This window comes from Acinonyx jubatus, chromosome D3 (assembly GCF_027475565.1).
Source record: "Acinonyx jubatus isolate Ajub_Pintada_27869175 chromosome D3, VMU_Ajub_asm_v1.0, whole genome shotgun sequence".
In the NCBI taxonomy this organism is placed as follows: Eukaryota; Metazoa; Chordata; class Mammalia; order Carnivora; family Felidae; genus Acinonyx; species Acinonyx jubatus.
In genome coordinates, this window is record NC_069392.1 from 73,802,880 (window position 1) to 73,822,005 (window position 19,126).

The following is a 19,126-nucleotide window of genomic DNA, read 5'->3' on the forward strand; positions in this document are numbered from 1 at the left end:
ATAGTAGATATTCAGCAGCTGAGATGATTATACATCGAAAGTGAGATATGAATAGCATTGATAAAAGAAGCATTATTTTAAAATACATTCAGGATCAAAGCCAAGATTACTTCCTCATGAATTCTCTATTGTGATTAACTTGACTTTATTTGGCTTATATGTGATGCTGAATTATATATGATGCTGAATGGTAGGAAAGACATCAGGTTTTATTTGGATAGATCAGACAGGAAAGAGTTGACTGTAACTCCGAGAGTTATGCCATGTAATCCAAAAGAGGCTGATCATTAGGTTAATGTCCTCTTTGCTAATCATTTGTAAAAATTGCCCTCTAAACTAGTAGAAAACATGTCTTAATATTTGGGGGTATTTTTGATAAGACAATGCCCGGTTAAACAGAGTGGTTGAAACATCCCTAAGTGCTAATGAGTACTTACTTGGTAGTCTATACTAATGCTTTAGTGGATGCTGAACAAGTTTAGATGTTAAGCTTTTTAGGAAGAGTGAATGATGGCTAATGATTATTTAATGACAGATCTCTGGACTGAAAGGCATTTAGCACTCAAAGTATACTGCAAAGCCTATTTCTCAAAGCTTCAGACAGGTTTATTTGGTCTCACCTTGAATAGAACAGTGCTGTATTGATTTCATTGGTGTGGATTTAAACACACTATCGGCTTAGAATAGCACTAGTATGCAGTAGAAAATGATTGTCTTAACCCTTATGGTGACTCTAAGCTATTCTCTGATATGACGATGTGAACTTTGGAAGCAATCATGAATTTATTTACAATATTTGGCGTTCAGTATGTGAGTTTGGAAAACCTTTGTGCATGTGAGCTTATAGTAGAAATTAACTTGTAGTGAGGCATATGTAGAGGTAACTAAAACTTAAAATTATATTTTTATTTGGTGTCTTCCTTCATATTTTAGAAGAATTTCTCTTCTATGGAAGCTGTTGATGTTTCTGTGGATGACATGCCAATTTTATTATCCTGCTGGATAATATCTTATTTAAGTATTTGGTCTCTAGATGGTAATAATGTTTATGCTTAGTACTTTGTTTTTTTTTTTGTATATTTCAATATTTCACATATATATATTCCATATAAAATCCAGTTTACGCTAGTTACTTCATATGCTTGATAGAACATTTCCTACCAGGTTTTTACATTTGTTCTAGATAGCCCCAGTAGAAAATATGTGTAACATTATTAGGTACTAGAGACCAAAACTTATTTTAAGACCTTTTTCTAATTATAAATTTTATTTGCTTGCTATTCTTTTGAGAAGCATTTGTAATTATACAGGATTTGAAGATACCTCATAAAGATTTAACCTGGAGCAGGTGTCAAATATTAACTAGTTTCTATGCATCGTACAGTGATGCACAGGCCAGTGAAGATTCGAGGGATCCATCTGGGACGTTGCTATGAGTGACCACTCTCTTTGTGCCCTTCACCTTGTCACTTGAACACTTAAACTACTTCATCTTCCTTATCTACAAAATATGCATATTGGTTTGGTGAGAAGAGTTCTATGATCCCTTTTTTCTCTGAAGTTCCAAAATTCTCCACTAACAATCATCTAGTCTTAGACCTAGGAGATATTTTTTACACACTTTATTTCTGATTTGTTTGCTTTTCCCTTTAAATGCTTTTCTTTAAAAAACGTTTGTTTATATTGAGAGAGAGAGAGAGAGAGAGAGAGAGAGAGAGAGAGCACGTACATACGCATGAGCAAGAGAGGGGCAGAGAGAAAAGGAGAGAGAATCCCAAGCAGGCTCTGCACTGTCAGCACAGAGCCCGACATAGGGATCAATCTCGCAAACCGTGAGATTTTGACCTGAGCTGAAATCAAGAGTCTGCTGCTTAATTGACCAAGCCACTCACCCAGGCACCCCTCCTCCGCCCCTCCTTCTCCCCTCCTTTTAAATTCTTAATGGTATATCTTTTTTTGGAAAGAGTTTGGAGAGAGATTGTAGTGGGCACATAATTAGGTCATTATAACACATATAGTATTAGTAGGTGTGTGAAGATCCCTAAGTAAGCAGATGGAATTGCATGGACCTGGTATTCTGATTATTTAAAAGATGGCCTTCAGGTTTTTTGTTTTCTAAATGAGGAATGTTTTACCTTTAACATTCTTTCTAACCATAAGTTTCTTGTTATGTGAGTGTTTTGTAGAAATCAAAAACATTGGATAAAGTATTGGAGAAATCATTCAGTTTTTTTTTTCTTTTGCTAACAAGAGAAAGCTTTTTGAGCAAAATCATAAACACGTGTTAAATTCTTGCTTAGGATAGTTTGCATCTGCCTGTGTTCAGCCCTCCCATGCCATGTCGTGACCCTGACACCGGTGGGCTTGCAGGGGCAGTGGTGGCAGGGGTTCTCGGTAACTGTTACCGTGTCTTGACTTTATTTTCCCTTTTTTTCTGCCAAAAAGTCCCAGAGCGGTTGAGTAAAATAAGAACCAGCCTGGATGTATGTGTCCATTTTTCATCAATACTCATTTATTTTCTAGGTTTTTACATAGGAAAGTAGCTCTCTAGTCTTAATAAAAGGTGAATTAAGATGAGAAGACTATAAAACTATCTCTTCACAACTCCTGAGTAATAATGATTGGAGCTACGCAGGCAGAATTTGGAGGAAATGATTATGTGTTTATCATGTAGCATTTATCACGTAGCGTTATATGTTTAGCATGTAGATTTTTTAAAAACCAGTCTTTGAAAATAGTGGGACATCTTACAAACCAGAGTATCTGACTACATACATATGTAGGTTAAAATATTAAACTTTTCTCTTAGTGTTCATCTCAAGAATAGTAGCTTTTCCAAATCCAGAGTAGTAACAAATCGATGACTGAATTCCAGTATCTCTAGGTGTATGTACTTTGCTTTTTTTAAACACTGGAAGGGCTATGCAAAAATTCAAGGCTCAAGGACTGTTTCAATTTGATATGTACAAGATAGGCAACTCAGATTCAAGTTATAAATGGAATTAACTAATTAATAGGAAATCATATGAAATAGTCACATGAAAGAGAATATTAGTCAATTTTAATATCCGTATGTGTATGCTTATTTGAGAAGAAATCATATAAACAAAAAAAAGGTCTGGAAAAAAGAAATTTGCCAAGCAACAACTGCAGTCAATTTGATAGACTGGTTATCCTCATAAGATGAGGAAATGTAAAATAATTTTAAAACCCTCTATTATAATTTCATCTATTTAAAAAAAATTTTTAATGTTTATTTATTTTTGAGAAAGAGAGACAGAGCACGAGAGGGGGAGGGACAGAGAGAGAGGGAGACACAGAATCCAAAGCAGGCTCCAGGCTCTGAGCTGTCAGCACAGAGCCCATTGTGGGGCTCAAACCCACCACGGATCGTGAGATCATGGCGTGAGCCGAAGTCGGATGCTAAACCGACTGAGCCACCCAGGCGCCCCACGTGTATAATAATTTTAAAGGCACATAATTCCTCTCTCTACATGTGGCTTAAAAATGATAACAGCATGAACATGTGACAGGCTCAGAAACGGAAATCCTGTTTAGCTATCTAATAAATTCAAGATTTCTGTCTTTTAAGTTCTCTGGAGCTACTTAGAAATCTCCTTGAAAAATGAACTAAAATGTCTTTTACATATGTGCATATTCCTTAGACTGTATAGATGGGCTACTTTTTCTATAGGTTCTAGGCTAATAATGCATGTATCCTTAATGGCTTGAGGCTGTGGTTTGTTTCCTCAGTGGCTTTTAGACTTTTAGTACAAATGCTTAGTTTACTTTTACTTATTTGTTTTTCTTTTTCAAAGCTTTACTTTCTTGGTCATCTGTTAATGTACTTTCTTGGTCGTCTATTAATGTGATTAATAAATTACAAGTCAAAGTTGTCTATGACCTTTTTATTTCCCCTTTAAATTTCTTTTCCTTATTTCTTTTCTCATTCTATTTCCCTTTTAAATTAAAAAATATTTTTCCTTAAAATTTTTTTTATTTGTTTAGTTTTTAGGAATTGTACCATATGTTAACCTCTATCAAGTTTTCAATAGCTCACAGGATGCATATAAAGGATAGATCTTATGTATTTCTGCTTGTTGTCAACTTGGTTATTAAAATCTTAGCTATAAAACTTTGTTTCGGGCTTAACCACCACACCTTTTCCCAGATCTGCTGTTACTTCAAAGGTCTGGCCATTAATTTCCAAGATATTGGAATTATGCTACCCCTGACTATGCTCTATTATTTCTGCTTAACAACTCACCTGTAGTGAAGAAAGCAGAATGAAAAATAACATGTGAAATAAGGTGATCATTTTTCAAAATCTGAGATAACATAATCTAAGAAAAATAAAGGCAAGAAATACCTTAGATGCTCCAATTTACTGCAAGCTAACCTTTTAAAAATGGTAACTTTTAATTACAAAGCATTGTTTCATTATTGTGACCAAATGTATAGTAACTCAGAAAAATGAATACTCCACAAACTTCTTGTAAATGAGCAGATGTGCTTGTTAACTTCTCAAAGGTAGAATAAGGCAGTTATCCCCTTTGATCTGGTTTTGTATCACCGAGTTGATAAAGATAAATACCTAGGCGAAAATTGTTTTTAAGTGTATCCAATTAATAGTTTGTTATTTTATGAACAACAGTGACCTCAGGTATAGCAGTTTATTTTTCACTGTGCTGTAATGTACAGGTGTCAAATTGTCATAGAATGTATCCTAACAGTCCCCCAAATGTTAAGCCTCATGTGTCTCATGTGATTTTTAAAATAAGTACATCATGTCTACTCCGGTATTTTTATAGGTGTATCTCATTGGTAGAAGGTGTCTTTTTCTGAACATTAACTGTATGAGAATTTATGAGAATGATTTGCCATGTTTTCAGATTTCTGTGATTTTGCAAGCCTCTAACCACTATTTCTGAAATATATCTTTCTTCATGAAAAAGCTAATAACGTTCTTAATGTTAGTTTGTAGCTTTTAAAACTTGGCATGTTATCTCAGATTCACCTTTGAGAAGTAAAGTGAACCAACACTTGAACATTATTCTTGGTAGTTATTTACTACAAGATTTCTGACTACATAGATATCATAGATCTTAGGAATTTTTGAATTTCTGTTTTCTCTCAAACTGAGAGTATTTGCACTAAAAGTAAAAACAAATTGACTTGTTGATGTTTAGGTAGAGAATAAGGGGGAAAATAAGATAATGCATATCATAGAGAAAAGGATGTGGAACTTGTCTATGAAGAATAAAAAATTTGTTACAAGAATTACTTGAAAATACAAGTTGCTTTCAAAGCTTACGGTTTCTAATTATCAAAATAATCAATAGATGAGCATACCCTCATGATAGTGATTATTTTAAGTTTCCTTTGAAACAGAAAATCATTTTGGAGTGTTTTATCTGATTTTGAGGAGAATGGATATGATGTATTTTGTCAAATGCACACACATAATACATATATATGCAAAGGCATGATTTTAAAATGGCTTCAGCAGCAACAGGAGATAGGCATTTGCAGAACCTGTGGTGTTCCAGCAGGGGGCTATCGTGCATGCATACAAATGAAGAGCATGTTTGTTTACTTCAGCTTTCAAAGGAGGGGGGACACCATGCACAAGCAACCCAAACAGGAAAGGCCTCATAGATTTGGGGAGCAAATCTATACCCCTCACCCCCAGTAGGTATGAGGAAAACACTGACAGATGGGTCACAGAATAACTAAAATATGTTGGTGAGAGGTGAATACTCAAAGCATTCTATGTGCACACACCTGGTTTGGTAATAATGGGAAAATTTTGAAATAAATGTTCAAGTGACCCACGATTGTCATTTTTATCTTTTTTCCCAAGGAGGTAGACTGGAAGATTCAGAAAACTTGGTCTGTTTTATTCATTTCAGGCGCACAGGTCGAAATTCACATGTTGGCCATATCACCAACTATCTGCAATTTAAATTTTTTTTCCATATCATCGACATTTATGTGCCTTATTATGTAAAACGTGCAGGATTTGCAGTGCTCTGAAGTGTGCCAACAAATGAAAAAAATGTTCAGTATTCGTACAAAAGCACTTGGCCGAAGGAAAGAAACTTCATTACATTTACAATGGTATAGACCCACTAATTCTCCTTGTAATTTTAGGAAACCCAGATTCACCACCAAGAGAGTGAGGTCTGAGAGTCCTTTTTCACACATTGGATGGTCACCAATCTATGCCTTTTTGTGTTTCTGTTTAACAAATTCTTTATAGTGTTTGACCAAGAATTGGGGTATAACGTATAACTGAAATCTAATTAGAAGAAGACTAGCCTTTTAAATTCTTTTAAAAACAAATTGGCTCTAAAATGAATTAATATGAAAAGAGTTTTGCTTATTTTAAACATCTCCCCCCCCGCCCCCCAACCCCTGGCCGTTGTTAACAAAGCTTATTTGGAAGATTACTGTTACAAAGTTGATATCTCTGTGGCCTTGTACTTTACTGGTCTTAACTCTAAGTAGCAAGTAGTGGTAGAAAATGTCTGGGCCAAATATATCTGGAAACAGTTTACACTGTGGAAACTCCACTGAGGGTCACTGTTCTCATTATGATTCTAAAACATAGACAACACATTTTTAAAATCTCAAAAATCCAGTTCTAGCTCACTTAAATTTTACTGTCTTGGTACACTAAGACTATTGTATACTATTATATATGTGCATATAATTATATATTCTTTTTTTTGTTTATTTATTTTGAGGGAGAGAGTGTGCGTGAGGGAGGGGCAGAGAGAGAGGGAGAGCGGCAGAATCTCAAGCAGGTTCTGTGCTGTCAGCACAGAGCCCAACGTGGGGCTCAGACCCACAAACCCTGAGAGCATGCCCTGAGCCGAAATCAAGAGTGGGACGCTTAACTGACTGAGCTGCCCGGGCGTCCCCATATGATTATATATTCTTAATGTGTGTATGTATATGTAAAGTCAGCATATTTGATTAGCACCATATAATGATTAAAAAGGCATATCTTAAAAATAATATTCCATTAGGCAACCACATTTATCAATTTTGATAATAGGAGAAAGTTGAAGTTATTTTGTTTAAAGTACACCTGAAAAACAGTTTGAACTCAACTTGCTTTTGAAGACCTAGCTTCTTTTAGGTTCTTCTGTTTATGTTAAGGCATGTTTTAAAATATATTTTGATTGGACAGAGTTCACTGTCATACTAAATTCATCTTAATATACAATCTTATAGATTTTTCATAGTATCAGTTGATAATGCCACATCACATGTAAAGTATCCCTGGGATTGAGAAAAGAGAAATGAGCTAAAAATGAAGATTTGGAAGAATATTTCGCTGGTCTGAAAATAGAAATATTTTGTAGTTTAATTGACTAACATTTGATCCATATGCTAAGACTATTCTAGCCATGTGCAGACTTGGTAAATAGTAAATCATGTCTTAATTCTGAGTTTCTCTGTTCTCAAGATTGCCAGTATTAATAAAGTTCACTTTATTAAAACTACTTTGTTCTTTAATAATTAATCAAAACATGGTATTACTGAATATGCCTTATGGCAAATAAAACAAAGGTGGAAGGGATCATGATAGAGACTATTTTCTAGCTTAATCCAGCTTAGTATATTAAACAGTCTTGACATGATGCCATTTAGTTTTCACTGTGAGATCTTGCAACATACTCTTTTCTGATCATTCAAATAGAATCCTACAAAGTCCCAGATATTTATTAGTATGCAGTCTTACTAAATACAAGTTTTTTTGTTCTCTGAGGCAATATGTAGTAAAAGAAATTTATTTTTCTATACGTACAATTCTAAAATTTATTAAATATGGAAAGGGTAAAGAAAAGCATTTAAAATTTTATTGCCATCTATTTATCATGAATAAATCAGTGTTTCTGAATTTCCAAAGGGATGTTTAGAGTATATTGAAATTTATACCAAATTCAGAAAACATTGATGTCATTGCGAATGTCACGTGGACTCTGTCATGTGCCAGAGAAATTTCTACGTAAAATTAGCAAGCTAAACCAATCCGAATGCAACGTTCTGTTTTAAAAAACCTTAAAGATATGTGTGTGATTTAGTTTTAAGGATAATTATGATCTTGAAGTGAATTACGATTGAATTCAACCACATTACATCATTAATTTTGACTAGAATTTTAAATATCAAACATATGTCAGTCCTCTGTGGAAAGCATTCTGATGCTCGATCCTAAACAAAGAATTAAATTTTGGAGAACAGTTTTTCCGGGTCAATTCTCACAGTTCTTAGACTGTATTCTCAGAGTAGTAAACGGGTAGTATCGTCTTATCCGAGGCTTAATACCTAATACAATAACAGAGCCCCATCAATAGAGGGCTAATAGCAGATATGAAGGATCTGCGGGCACTTCGTCTCGTAAAACCGCTGTTCGCCCTAATTCAAATCCATTGATTCCTATTCCAGTTAAAACTGAAGAACTTAATATGTCTTTTAATCCTTTTATTGTAAGCTAGGATAAAATTAATTTTACCCTGGAACTGCACAAAGCCAATTAACATGATCTTTAGAGTTATTTAGTAAAGTGCTTCAAACTGGTAAATTTATCTTGACCTCTTGGTTGCACTCTCTGACTGCTTTTTAAATGAGGTAATCAATATCTCACAGCCCTTTAAATAGCTTAAACTTCTCAAATATTTTACCTGTGTTCTAGTTAAGCTGTAAGTAAAGTGTTTACTCCTGTTCGCGTAAATCTAGAGTCAATTATGCTAAATCTAAAGACAATTCTGTACTTTTGAGGAACACTGTATGAATTAAAACAGTTGTTTTAATAAAATCAAAGGCTCGTATTTTGTTTAAAGTAACCCAATAACGAAGAGACATTTTATTTTTGCACAGAACAACTATTCTGTTTGCAACTCAAAATGTAGAACATTTATGTCCTTTCCCACAGCACGCAGCTTCTGTTTTCCACACAGGGCCAGTCGAAGGTATTAATTTTCTTACTGTGATAGGGTGATCAACCGTCCTGTCAAGAAAATGGATCTCCATGTCACCCTTTAGCATGATTAAATGGAGGCATGTGTCTGTGAAAAAATACCAAATTTTCATGAGACAAATGAAACTGTAGAAAGGTCTACTTTTATAGAATTATTTTACTTTTAATATTTCAAAATCTCCCATTTGATTATCACTTATAGGAAAACATTTCAGCTAATTGCATATTGTCTTGTATTATTTAAGAGCAAACCCAGGCAAAGCCAATAATTTTAAATGTCTTCAAATCTAAAAAATTAAAGAATCAGAAATTGGGGTATGTTACTGTTGGAATAGTAGTAGGGATGGGCCGCCGTACTTAATACAGTCACTAATCAGTCAGTGTCTCTTTTAGGGGATCCCTTTTCTTCCTCTTACTCCTTGTTAACAAAGAGCTATGATGTGTTCAGACCTGGATACTGCTAAAAATTAGATAGCATAGAATTTCAGCATCAGTAGTATTAATAACCAGTTGGACAGTGTTCTTATGAGCCTGTGCACATGCTGAACTTTAAATTACACCAAGTGATATACTTGACAGCTAATTAAGATTTCATATTTTGGCCACTTAGCAGAGAGCACCTGTTATGATCCTTTCTATTAGCTTCAGGATAAAATTTACAAATGGCTGTTTTAACGTACGTTATTAAAACTTCCCTAAAGTCTTAATTCCTTCCCGAGAAGTGGGAGTTAAGACAAGATTGAGGTAATTAAACAAAAGGAACAGAGGGAAGGTGGGGGACCAGGGCTAGAGGCGGAGCTCTCCAAATGCCCCTGTTGTTTAATTTCCTACTGGAAGCAGCCCATGTGTGCTTCTGCCCCCCGCCCCCCTTCCCCCTTCAAGCAGTGGCCGTTGCAGAGGCTGAACGGCTGGGGTCAATGCCTTGCCTATTGATCAGTATCCCTGCAGTCCCCTGCTCCAGCAGCTGCTTCATTGGCTTCTTTCAGGGCCTGCTTCAGTACATTAGAATAGAAATCCATAACCAGAGCTGTGCTCATCCAAGCAGGGGAAGAAACTAAATTAAATGGTATAAAACAATCTTGGATCAGGAGTTTGTGCCAATTCATCTTGATCTAAGATGTCACACCGGGCGCTCTGTCTGAGCACCTGGGCTAGAGGCAGCCATAGTGAAAATAGATGGAGCTGCGATCATTCATTTGTCAGCTAAGGAGCAAGGCAGCGGTTAGCAATTCCCTTCTGCAGAGGTCAGCTGACAGAACAATCAGTGCAACTGCAGAATAGAGCTTTCCTTTGAACTATTGTTATGGAGCATGCTCTTGCTGAGTCGTGGGGGGAGGGGAGCTTCATTTGCTTCCTGTTTCAAGACTGCTATGGAAATAGTGAAATATACACTACATGCATCTAGATGCAGTTGCACAGAGCTCTTACTCCCATGTCTGTCCCTGTACTCAAATAAAGTTGGCTTTAAATGCACGTTCTGATATCTAGATGATCAAACTGTTACATATCACTTTCTCTAGAATTTGGGTTCATTTTCATCCTCCTAAACACAGAGGCAGTGGTTATTGATTTTGTTTCTTCTTCGTATGGCTAACCTTTTAGGTTTTTCCCCCACTTCAGTTATTACAACTATGACAGACCAGTGGCATACTTGGAATCTCTGATTGCACGTACACATTAACACTCTTACTAATGTTTCTGTACCTTTAATAAACTCGGAAAAAAACACGAAGAGAGAGAGTTACATAGAATGGTATCAGAAGATATTTCTGAATGTTACTTAAATATTTTTGAACATTTTAATTGAGGCTTTTTATAAGAAATGTGAATTCATGAAATATTTATGACTTTAGAAGTGACGGAGTAGTTTTATAACATTGGAGGAATATCCTTAACTATACTATAAAAAATAAATTAGGGAGATGAATAAAATTTTATATAGAAGATTTAGAATATTTTTAAAGATCAGTGTATTCTCTGTGGACTCATACTGGATTTTGTCTTTCTGTATACTACATGACAACTAATGACAAATTTTCAGAACTACCTTTTTTTTAATGTTTATTTTTGACAGAGAGAAAGAGAGAGAGAGAGAGAGAGAGAATATGTGCAGGGGAGGGGCAGAGAGAGAGAGGGAGACAGAGGATCTGAAGCAGGCTCTGTGCTGAGAGCTGCGAGCCCAGAGCCCAGTTTGGGGCTCAAACACATGATCCCTGAGATCATAACCTGAGCTGAAGTCAGAAACTTAACCCACTGAGCCACCCAAACACCTCCTTTTTTTAAACATTAAGCTGTGACATGCAGAATCTTAGAGACTATGTTGGCAACCACGAATCTTTTTTTTGGTACTCCATTGTACCAAACTTTTATTTTCCACATAAATAGTAACCACTCTTTGATGTTTCCATTTTAGTTTTCTTAGTGTTTTTTTTTTTTTTGTAAGTACTTTAATGCCACTCTCTTACGGAATTACTCCTTTCTAACTACTAAATTCTTTGTAATATCCTACCATTTCCTTTTCTTAGCCTCACCCAGGTCTCCTTGCCCGCTTCTATTCTGCCTTTGAGCACAGTTAAAAAAATGCAATTTAAAATTTCTACTTAAAAGCTTTGTGCTCTAGGTGTTTTGTTTGTTTTTATTAAGCTTCTGGAGAAGCCGTATCTACTTATCTTAAAAGGATTTCTTTGTTTTTACTTTTGTGTTAGTTAATTTTTGCTTAAATTCTTACTGTTTTTGACTAAATTTGTTACTTTTTGTTTTAATTTTTTAAATTAATTTTGATAATTAGTTAATTTAGATTCTTAAAAGAACTTAAGGCATGACATCTAAAGTTTGCAGTGTTTCCATCAACTTCCCAAAGACCAAACCAATCTTTTTTAAAATTTTTTCTTAACATTTTATTTTTTAGAGAGGGAGAGCATGCACGGGGTGGGGTGGGGGCTGGCAGTGAGAAAGAGGGAGACAGAGAATTCCAAGCAGGCTCCATGCTGTCGACACAGGGCTTCAACCCACGAACCTTGAGATTATGACCTGAGCCAAAGTCTGATGCTCAAGTGACTGAGCCACCCAGGTGCCCCAAGACCAAACCAATCGTAATCTCACTTTGGTTTCTACAATATCCTTCTAATCCCCTAAATCTAATTATGTTACTCTGTGGCTTAAATCTTACCTTGAGTATCTTCCCACTTTTTATAGGATAAAGGTTGAAATGTGAATATGGTCTATGGTGCCATCTGTGGTCTAGCCCGTGCCTGCCTCTCTTGCCTGTTTTCTATCTTTCTCTTGGCTCTTAGGCTTCCAACCTGTCTTTGAGTTGGAAGTCAACAAATTACTTCATGCTTGAGGTTCTTATACAGACTGTTCTCTCAGTTCATAGTGTTCTCATTGACTCTGTAACCTATTTCTAATTCTTATTTAGTAGGCTTTAAGTTCAAAGAGGACAGGGATTTTGCTTTTCTCATCCCTGTTCACTTCCAGTATAATACCATGAATACATCAGACCTTCGATTCTTATATGTTGAATGACTGAGTAACTGATGGAATGAATGGATTTCTACCACCACTGTTTTTCACCTGATCGTTGCAGGAGTCTTCTTTTAGTTCTGCTGGACACCAGTCTTGTTTTACCTCGTAATCTACCTTTCTATCGCCACTCTCATGGTCTTTCTAACAGTGAATAAATCTGATATCACCACCTTATGCAAAATTGTTCCAATAGCTTTCCATTAAACAAAAGTTAAAAGTCTTCAGCTTGCCATGCACAAGTCTGTCTTGATTTGGTACCCCTTTAGCCTCTCCCATTGTCATTCCCTTGCCTTACCTTCAATTAGCATAGAATGACAGAGTAAATGAAGAGACAAAATAAAACATCTAAAAGCACTCAGAGGTCCCTGCTGCTAATTTCTTAGCGTTCTGAGCTCTGAGGGCCCTTTTCTATATTGATTTAAGTAATATAGAGAGTGAAGTATTAAAAGGGGCTGGATGGATGACTAGAGAGAGTAGAAGACTGACCTCCAATGAAGATGTCTCCAGAAGTTCACTTTTTAAATTTCTCTGTACCAAATATATAGCTGTGAGAGATAAAATATACAAACAGCAAACCAAAGAGACATAACTAGTCTCCAGAAAGATAGATACCCTTGTGGACAAGTAATAAAATAGAAGTGATCTGGGCTAATACCCTTAGCTACTTCCCAGAAGCGGGCTTTTGGCTCCTGTGAGCTAAAGAGGACTTAAAATATATCATGAGTACAGCTTAAAGCCAGGAGTGAGGCTATGGCTTTGTCAGTTCTTGAAAGGACCCTGAAAGGATGTGGGTAGGTTACTACTCAGTTCAAATCAAAGTTGTTATTAAAGGCGAAGAAGAATAGATATTAACTCTGTGACTGGCATTGTTAACTGTAATAAAAGATTGTGGAAATAAGTGAGTTGTGTTTACCCTAAGAACCTAGAAACAAAAGAAGGGCTCCTGGCTGGCTCAGTTGGTAGAGCATGCCACTCTTGATCTTGGGATTGTGAGTTCAAGCCCCACGTTGGGCATAAAGTTTACTTAAAAAAGAACCTAGAAACAAAGAGAACAGAGAGAAAACATACAGTAGGAGAAATAGTAAAAATAACAACAGAAGTTGGTGAAATAGAAAGAAACGAAATAATAAGATCAAAACTGAAATATTTTTTTGAAAGTCTGGTAAAATATAAATTTCTAGCAATACCGATCAAGAAAGGCATGAAAAGTAATATTAGAGAAGGCACAAATAATATTTAAATGGATCCATAGCAATGATATAACTGAAATATTTTCATGATAGTACTGTAAATAACTTTAATAAATTTAAAAACTTAAGTTAGATAGATAATTCCTTTAAAACCACAAGCTATCAGAAATGACTCAAGAGGAAATAGAAAGCCAAACTGGACAAGTAACTGCCAAACTATTTTCTAAAGTAGTCGAACCTTTTTACATTTCCACCTGCAATGCATACTCATTTTCCGTCCATACTCGACAGCACATTTTATAATCCTTTTTATCACAGCCCTTCTAGTGGATGTGAAGTGATATCTCCTCGTAGTTTTGACTTGCATTTTCCTAATGACCAGTGATGTTAAGCTTCTTTGATATGCATCCCGGCCCTTTATATATCTTTGGAGAAATATCTATTCCAATTGTGTACCCATTTTAAAAGTTGTACTTTTTTTTTTTTAATTTTTTTTTTCAACGTTTATTTTTTTGGGGACAGAGAGAGACAGAGCATGAACGGGGGAGGGGCAGAGAGAGAGGGAGACACAGAATCGGAAACAGGCTCCAGGCTCTGAGCCATCAGCCCAGAGCCCGACCCGGGGCTCGAACTCACGGACCGCGAGATCGTGACCTGGCTGAAGTCGGACGCTTAACTGACTGCGCCACCCAGGCGCCCCTAAAAGTTGTACTTTTTTATTATTGAGATGTAAGAGTTTCTCATATATTCTAGATAAAATCTTTTATAGGTATCTGATTGACAGTGTTTTCTCTCAGTCTGTGTGTTGTCTTTTTACTCAGTTGATTTTGTCTTCTTAAGTGCAAAGGTTTGTAATACTGGTGAAGTCCAATTAAAGAAGCTTTTAAAATTACTTGTGCTTTTGGTATCATATCTAAGAAAGCATTGCCTACCCCCAGATCATAAAGGTATATCTATATTCTTCTTCAAGTTCTCTTATTTTAACTCTTATATTTAGTACTGTGAACCTATTTTGAGTTGATTTTTTTTAATTGATTTTTTTGTATAGAGAGAAATGGAAGCCCAGATTCATTCTTTAGCATGTGGATAACCGGACATCTCAGTGCCATTTGTAAAAAGACTGTTCTTTCTTGGAAGAGTAATCTTGAATTTTTTTTTTTAATTATATGTCTTTGTGTATTGATAGTGTTTTAACTTCTGTTTGGGTTTTCAGGTTGCTTATCAAGTATCCCACAAATGAAAAAGATTTCCACATCTTATGAGGAAAGACGGAAGCAAGCTACTGCTATTGTTTTACTAGGAGTCATAGGAGCTGAATTTGGTGCTGAAATTGAACCTCCCAAATTGTTGACCAGACCGCGAAGCTCTAGCCAGATTCCTGAGGGATTTGGCTTGACTAGTGGTGGATCCAACTACTCACTGGCCAGACACACTTGTAAGTTTTAAAATTCCTAACGCTGATCTGTTGCTTTCAGTACACATTATTTGTTAACAGAACCTCAGAATATATCCCGGGTTTTAGCTCAAACAGAATGCTGACATGAAGTTAGAAAGCAGTATGATCTGTTTGGCACATTACCCTTTGGTTATAGTTACCAAACTTTAAAAAAAAAAAAAAAAAATTAAACCATGGTCTTAAAAAATGCTTTTCTTAAAAAGCACATTTCTGATCTTTGTGTTCTCACATTTTGGTCAAGATTTTAGTCCCGACTTCTAATTTCTAAAACAATTTCTGTAAAACTATGCAACAAGTCCTGAATGTGGTTTGAAAAGTCAGGAGTGGGGGTGGATTAGTTACATTGAGAGCTCAAAGGGCCTGTGTCCTCTTGCTAACTTGTGTTCTGTGTATGTTAATAACAAGTAAGGATATTTTGTAATGTCTTTTGGTACTCCAGTGTTGGAACTCCTTTAGGTAGGGTCCTTACCTACCATATTGCAAAATAATTTCTAACAAATCGTGTTATCGTAAGGACCAAATATAATCCTACTGAATATATCACAAGGTATTCTTTATAGAACAAATTGCAGTGTGTTTGGGGGGTTTTGGCTTTTAAGCAAGGGAGAAAGAGCTATGTTGCTTTGTTAGTTATGACAGCAGAAAACTTCACTGGATCATTGTCACATACTTTTGCTGTGAAATCATGGAGCCATATTAGTAGCTTTTATAATTAAAACCCTCCTGTAGATTTAGCTGCCTGTCTCCGCATGCCACCCCCCTCCTTTTTTTCTAGATTCCTGGTACAACAAATACTTACTAGTGGTTGGTAACCTCCTGATCTCTATTTGACATTGAGCATCAGAGATTAATGATAACAGTTCCACCAGCAACAGTAATAAAGCAACTAATTCTTCGAACATGATTTTAAGCTCTTTTACATACATTAACTCACTTAATCTTCATAATAACCCTATAAAGTGGGTACTTCAGTTATCTCTGTTTTACACATAAGGCTAATTGGGCACAGAGGGGTTTACTTACCCTGGCTGAGATCACACCTCTAGGAAATGGCAGTTTTGTTCCAGCACAATCTGTTGGGTCCAGAGCTTGTGCTGTTGACCCTTACGCAAAGTGCTACTGTTTAATGGCTCCTAGATGCAAAGGGCTTAACCACTGACCTGGCTAACGCGTGCTGTTACTTTTTAACTTAAAAAGTTTTCTCTCCCCTCATTTGAACTTTAAAAGAGAAATCAAGCCTTCTTCAAAGTCGCTCAGCCAAAATGTGGTAAAATCTAAACTTGAACTCAAATGTCTAGTGACCCGAAAACCCATGCGCTTTTCATTTGCCACCTGTGCACACCGGCTCTCCCTCTCTTGCCAAGGCCTGCCGGCTGCGGGCCCCTCCCTCCCACCCCTAGTAGCTTCATCTTTTCCCAAGTTCTGCACGTTTCCTGCTCAAATCTCCCACTCTACAAAAGGCCCTAGAGTTAGGCTCACTTCTCTATGTCACTCCAGACACCCTAGGATTTGTGTATATAGTTTCTTAGAATCTTGGCATTAGACTATATTAGAGGTTAGTGAAACTTTGGCCTGATTTAGTTGGCTGGTTTTCAAACTTTTGCTCACCATCTCTCTCGCGAGGATCAAGAAATGTCTGGTTGCTCATACGGTCCTATGTTAACAGCTAAAACTTTTCAATAATAAGTTTAAACATTTGCAAAAGATGTAATTTAGAGACTATTGTGAATATGGACATTGAAAAATGAAATACTGTTCTTGTAAATATATTCAGTATATTCAATTGAATATTTACCATAACTATTTGATATCCATTTAAAAAAATACATGACAGACTTTCCTTGAAAAATCAGAAATCCTGCATCCTTGATTCTTTTCCTTAAAGAGAGAAAATTTCTCCCTCACAGTTTTAAGGAACATGTTCATTTGCATATTTAGCATCCAAAAATCAATCCTTTAAACTAACTCTATCTTAAAACTATTTGTGCTTTTAAATCTATTCCTTGAGAAGTCTTATGATGCTTTCATTTCAAGGGGTTACTTATTATGAAGACTGTTGATTTAGTTCAGCATGTTTTGTACAATATCTTAATGTATTCTTTCTTATTTTGTATTTTCCTGCAAGGAAAATGAACACAAATGCTGTGTCTCAGGAATTTTCTCATAGCTCACTAGAAGTATCTGTACATAAATGTAGGAACATCATAAATTAATGAGTTGCTGACTAATTCCACCCAAGCTGTTGGCTGGTTGCTGGGCAGATTAGTCTACATCATATTATCTCACTTATCCAGACTAGTACTGTTACCCCCTTTCAAATCACGATTTATCTTTATGCAAAATTCTGATAATTGCTTCTGTATTTTCTCTTAACTGTAATAATTTCACTTGCAAATTGTGTCTACTATAACTAGAAAAAGAGGAAGTAGGTTAGGAGAAAAGCAGGAATTTGAAAAGCTGTGGTAGAATAGAAATAGAGATTTTTCAAAGAAGCCTTGGTAATTGATAAAAGAAGAGTAGGGTCTCTGTGTTCTGCTCTTTGGGTTTGTTAGGAGACAAGGAGGTGAATGACGCATCATGGGGTCCCAAAGCCTATTTCTGACAGGATGGAAACCTTGGGATGTGCTACGTGGAGGGACTTTTGCGTGATGCCACCTCGACTTTCCGAAGCAAGATAAATAAAATTCCCCCAAACATTGAAACTATTTAAGTGTTTTAGAGTCAAGTTCATTCCTCGAGCATTTTGAATAAAGGACTAGGTGTGGGAAGAGCAAAAGATAATGCTTCTTAGCAAATAATACTATTGATTATTTTATTGAAATAGTAGCTTTCTAGCCAGCAAGAAATATATATATAAATGAAAAGGTACCTATTAGAACCAGTTTAAAATGTGTAAAATATCCTTGATATTTTCCTCACTTATTATGGCTGCCCTATTTTAATAATTATAAAATATCAGTTTAAATCCTGCTCCCATGATTGGAAACAGTCAGATGTCTAAATGTTCTTGTGTCTTTCTTGGGCTCTTTTTGGATCAGTTATATATAATAATAACCTGTTGTAATGTTAACCTGCTGGAAGTTGCTATATGTATTGCTATGTTATTTGTTTATGGGGCATTTAGAATGCATTGCAGCCATTAAATATTTAGTCCTCATGGCAACCTATTGAATGAGATAATCATTATTATCCTCATTTTGAGATAAGGCCATTAAGATACAATATTTGATGAACTTTAATTGCTAATGCACCTAGAGGTATAGATAGTGAATTCTAACCTTCCTTGAAAAGCCATTCTGTTCTGTGAAAACTTATCATTATCCCAATTATCCACATTGATAGGAGGGAAGAATGACACTGCCACCAAATTCAGAAGTCATGCTTAGTTTTATAATGCATTTCATACTTATATTTGAATATACCTGAATCATTTGTGGGAGTTACACTTCACATAAAATGTCCAAATTGCATATTGAAGACAAAGCTGAAGGACTCTGGAAATTAAGAAGCCTAGACTAGGCCACTCTTTCCTCGTGCCCTTGATCTGGGTTGCAGTTTCCTCTTGTTTAAAATAAAGGGCAGGACTATTCTGTCGTTAAAGCCCCTTTTGGTCCAGTTAATCTCTCCTTCTGAAGTGAAATAGCATCCCAGGAAATTCACCTTCATCACCTTCTCCTTTTCCATTTCGTGTAGGGATGGACACTGTCTCATTCCAAAAAGCTAACTCAAACAGAGATCATTCTTCATTTTTATTTTGATCCACAAAGACATTATTAGGACGTTTTAGGGTAGTATTTATAATGTTGCCTGTAGGTCTTTGGTGCATTCTTTCATGTGGTCACGTCTCTTCTTGCTCATTTTATAATTGTGGAATTATGCTGGCACGTCTGTAGTAAATCCCATTTTGATCTCTCATTAGCTTTTTGACTTTGGGCAAGTGGCATAAGTCATTTCCCTAGGCAG

The 19,126-nt window shown here is 35.9% G+C and overlaps 1 protein-coding gene across 6 annotated transcripts in view; it reads left to right on the forward strand.

Moving 5' to 3' along the window:
• Positions 1-19,126, forward strand: part of WDR7 (WD repeat domain 7) — a 352,494-nt gene that overhangs the window by 186,659 nt on the left and 146,709 nt on the right. For all 6 annotated transcript variants that reach the window (XM_053205738.1, XM_053205737.1, XM_053205734.1 and 3 more), the window contains one exon: positions 14,921-15,142. In XM_053205738.1, coding sequence (XP_053061713.1) covers positions 14,921-15,142 — 222 coding nt within the window. The remainder of the gene's footprint in view (positions 1-14,920; positions 15,143-19,126) is intronic.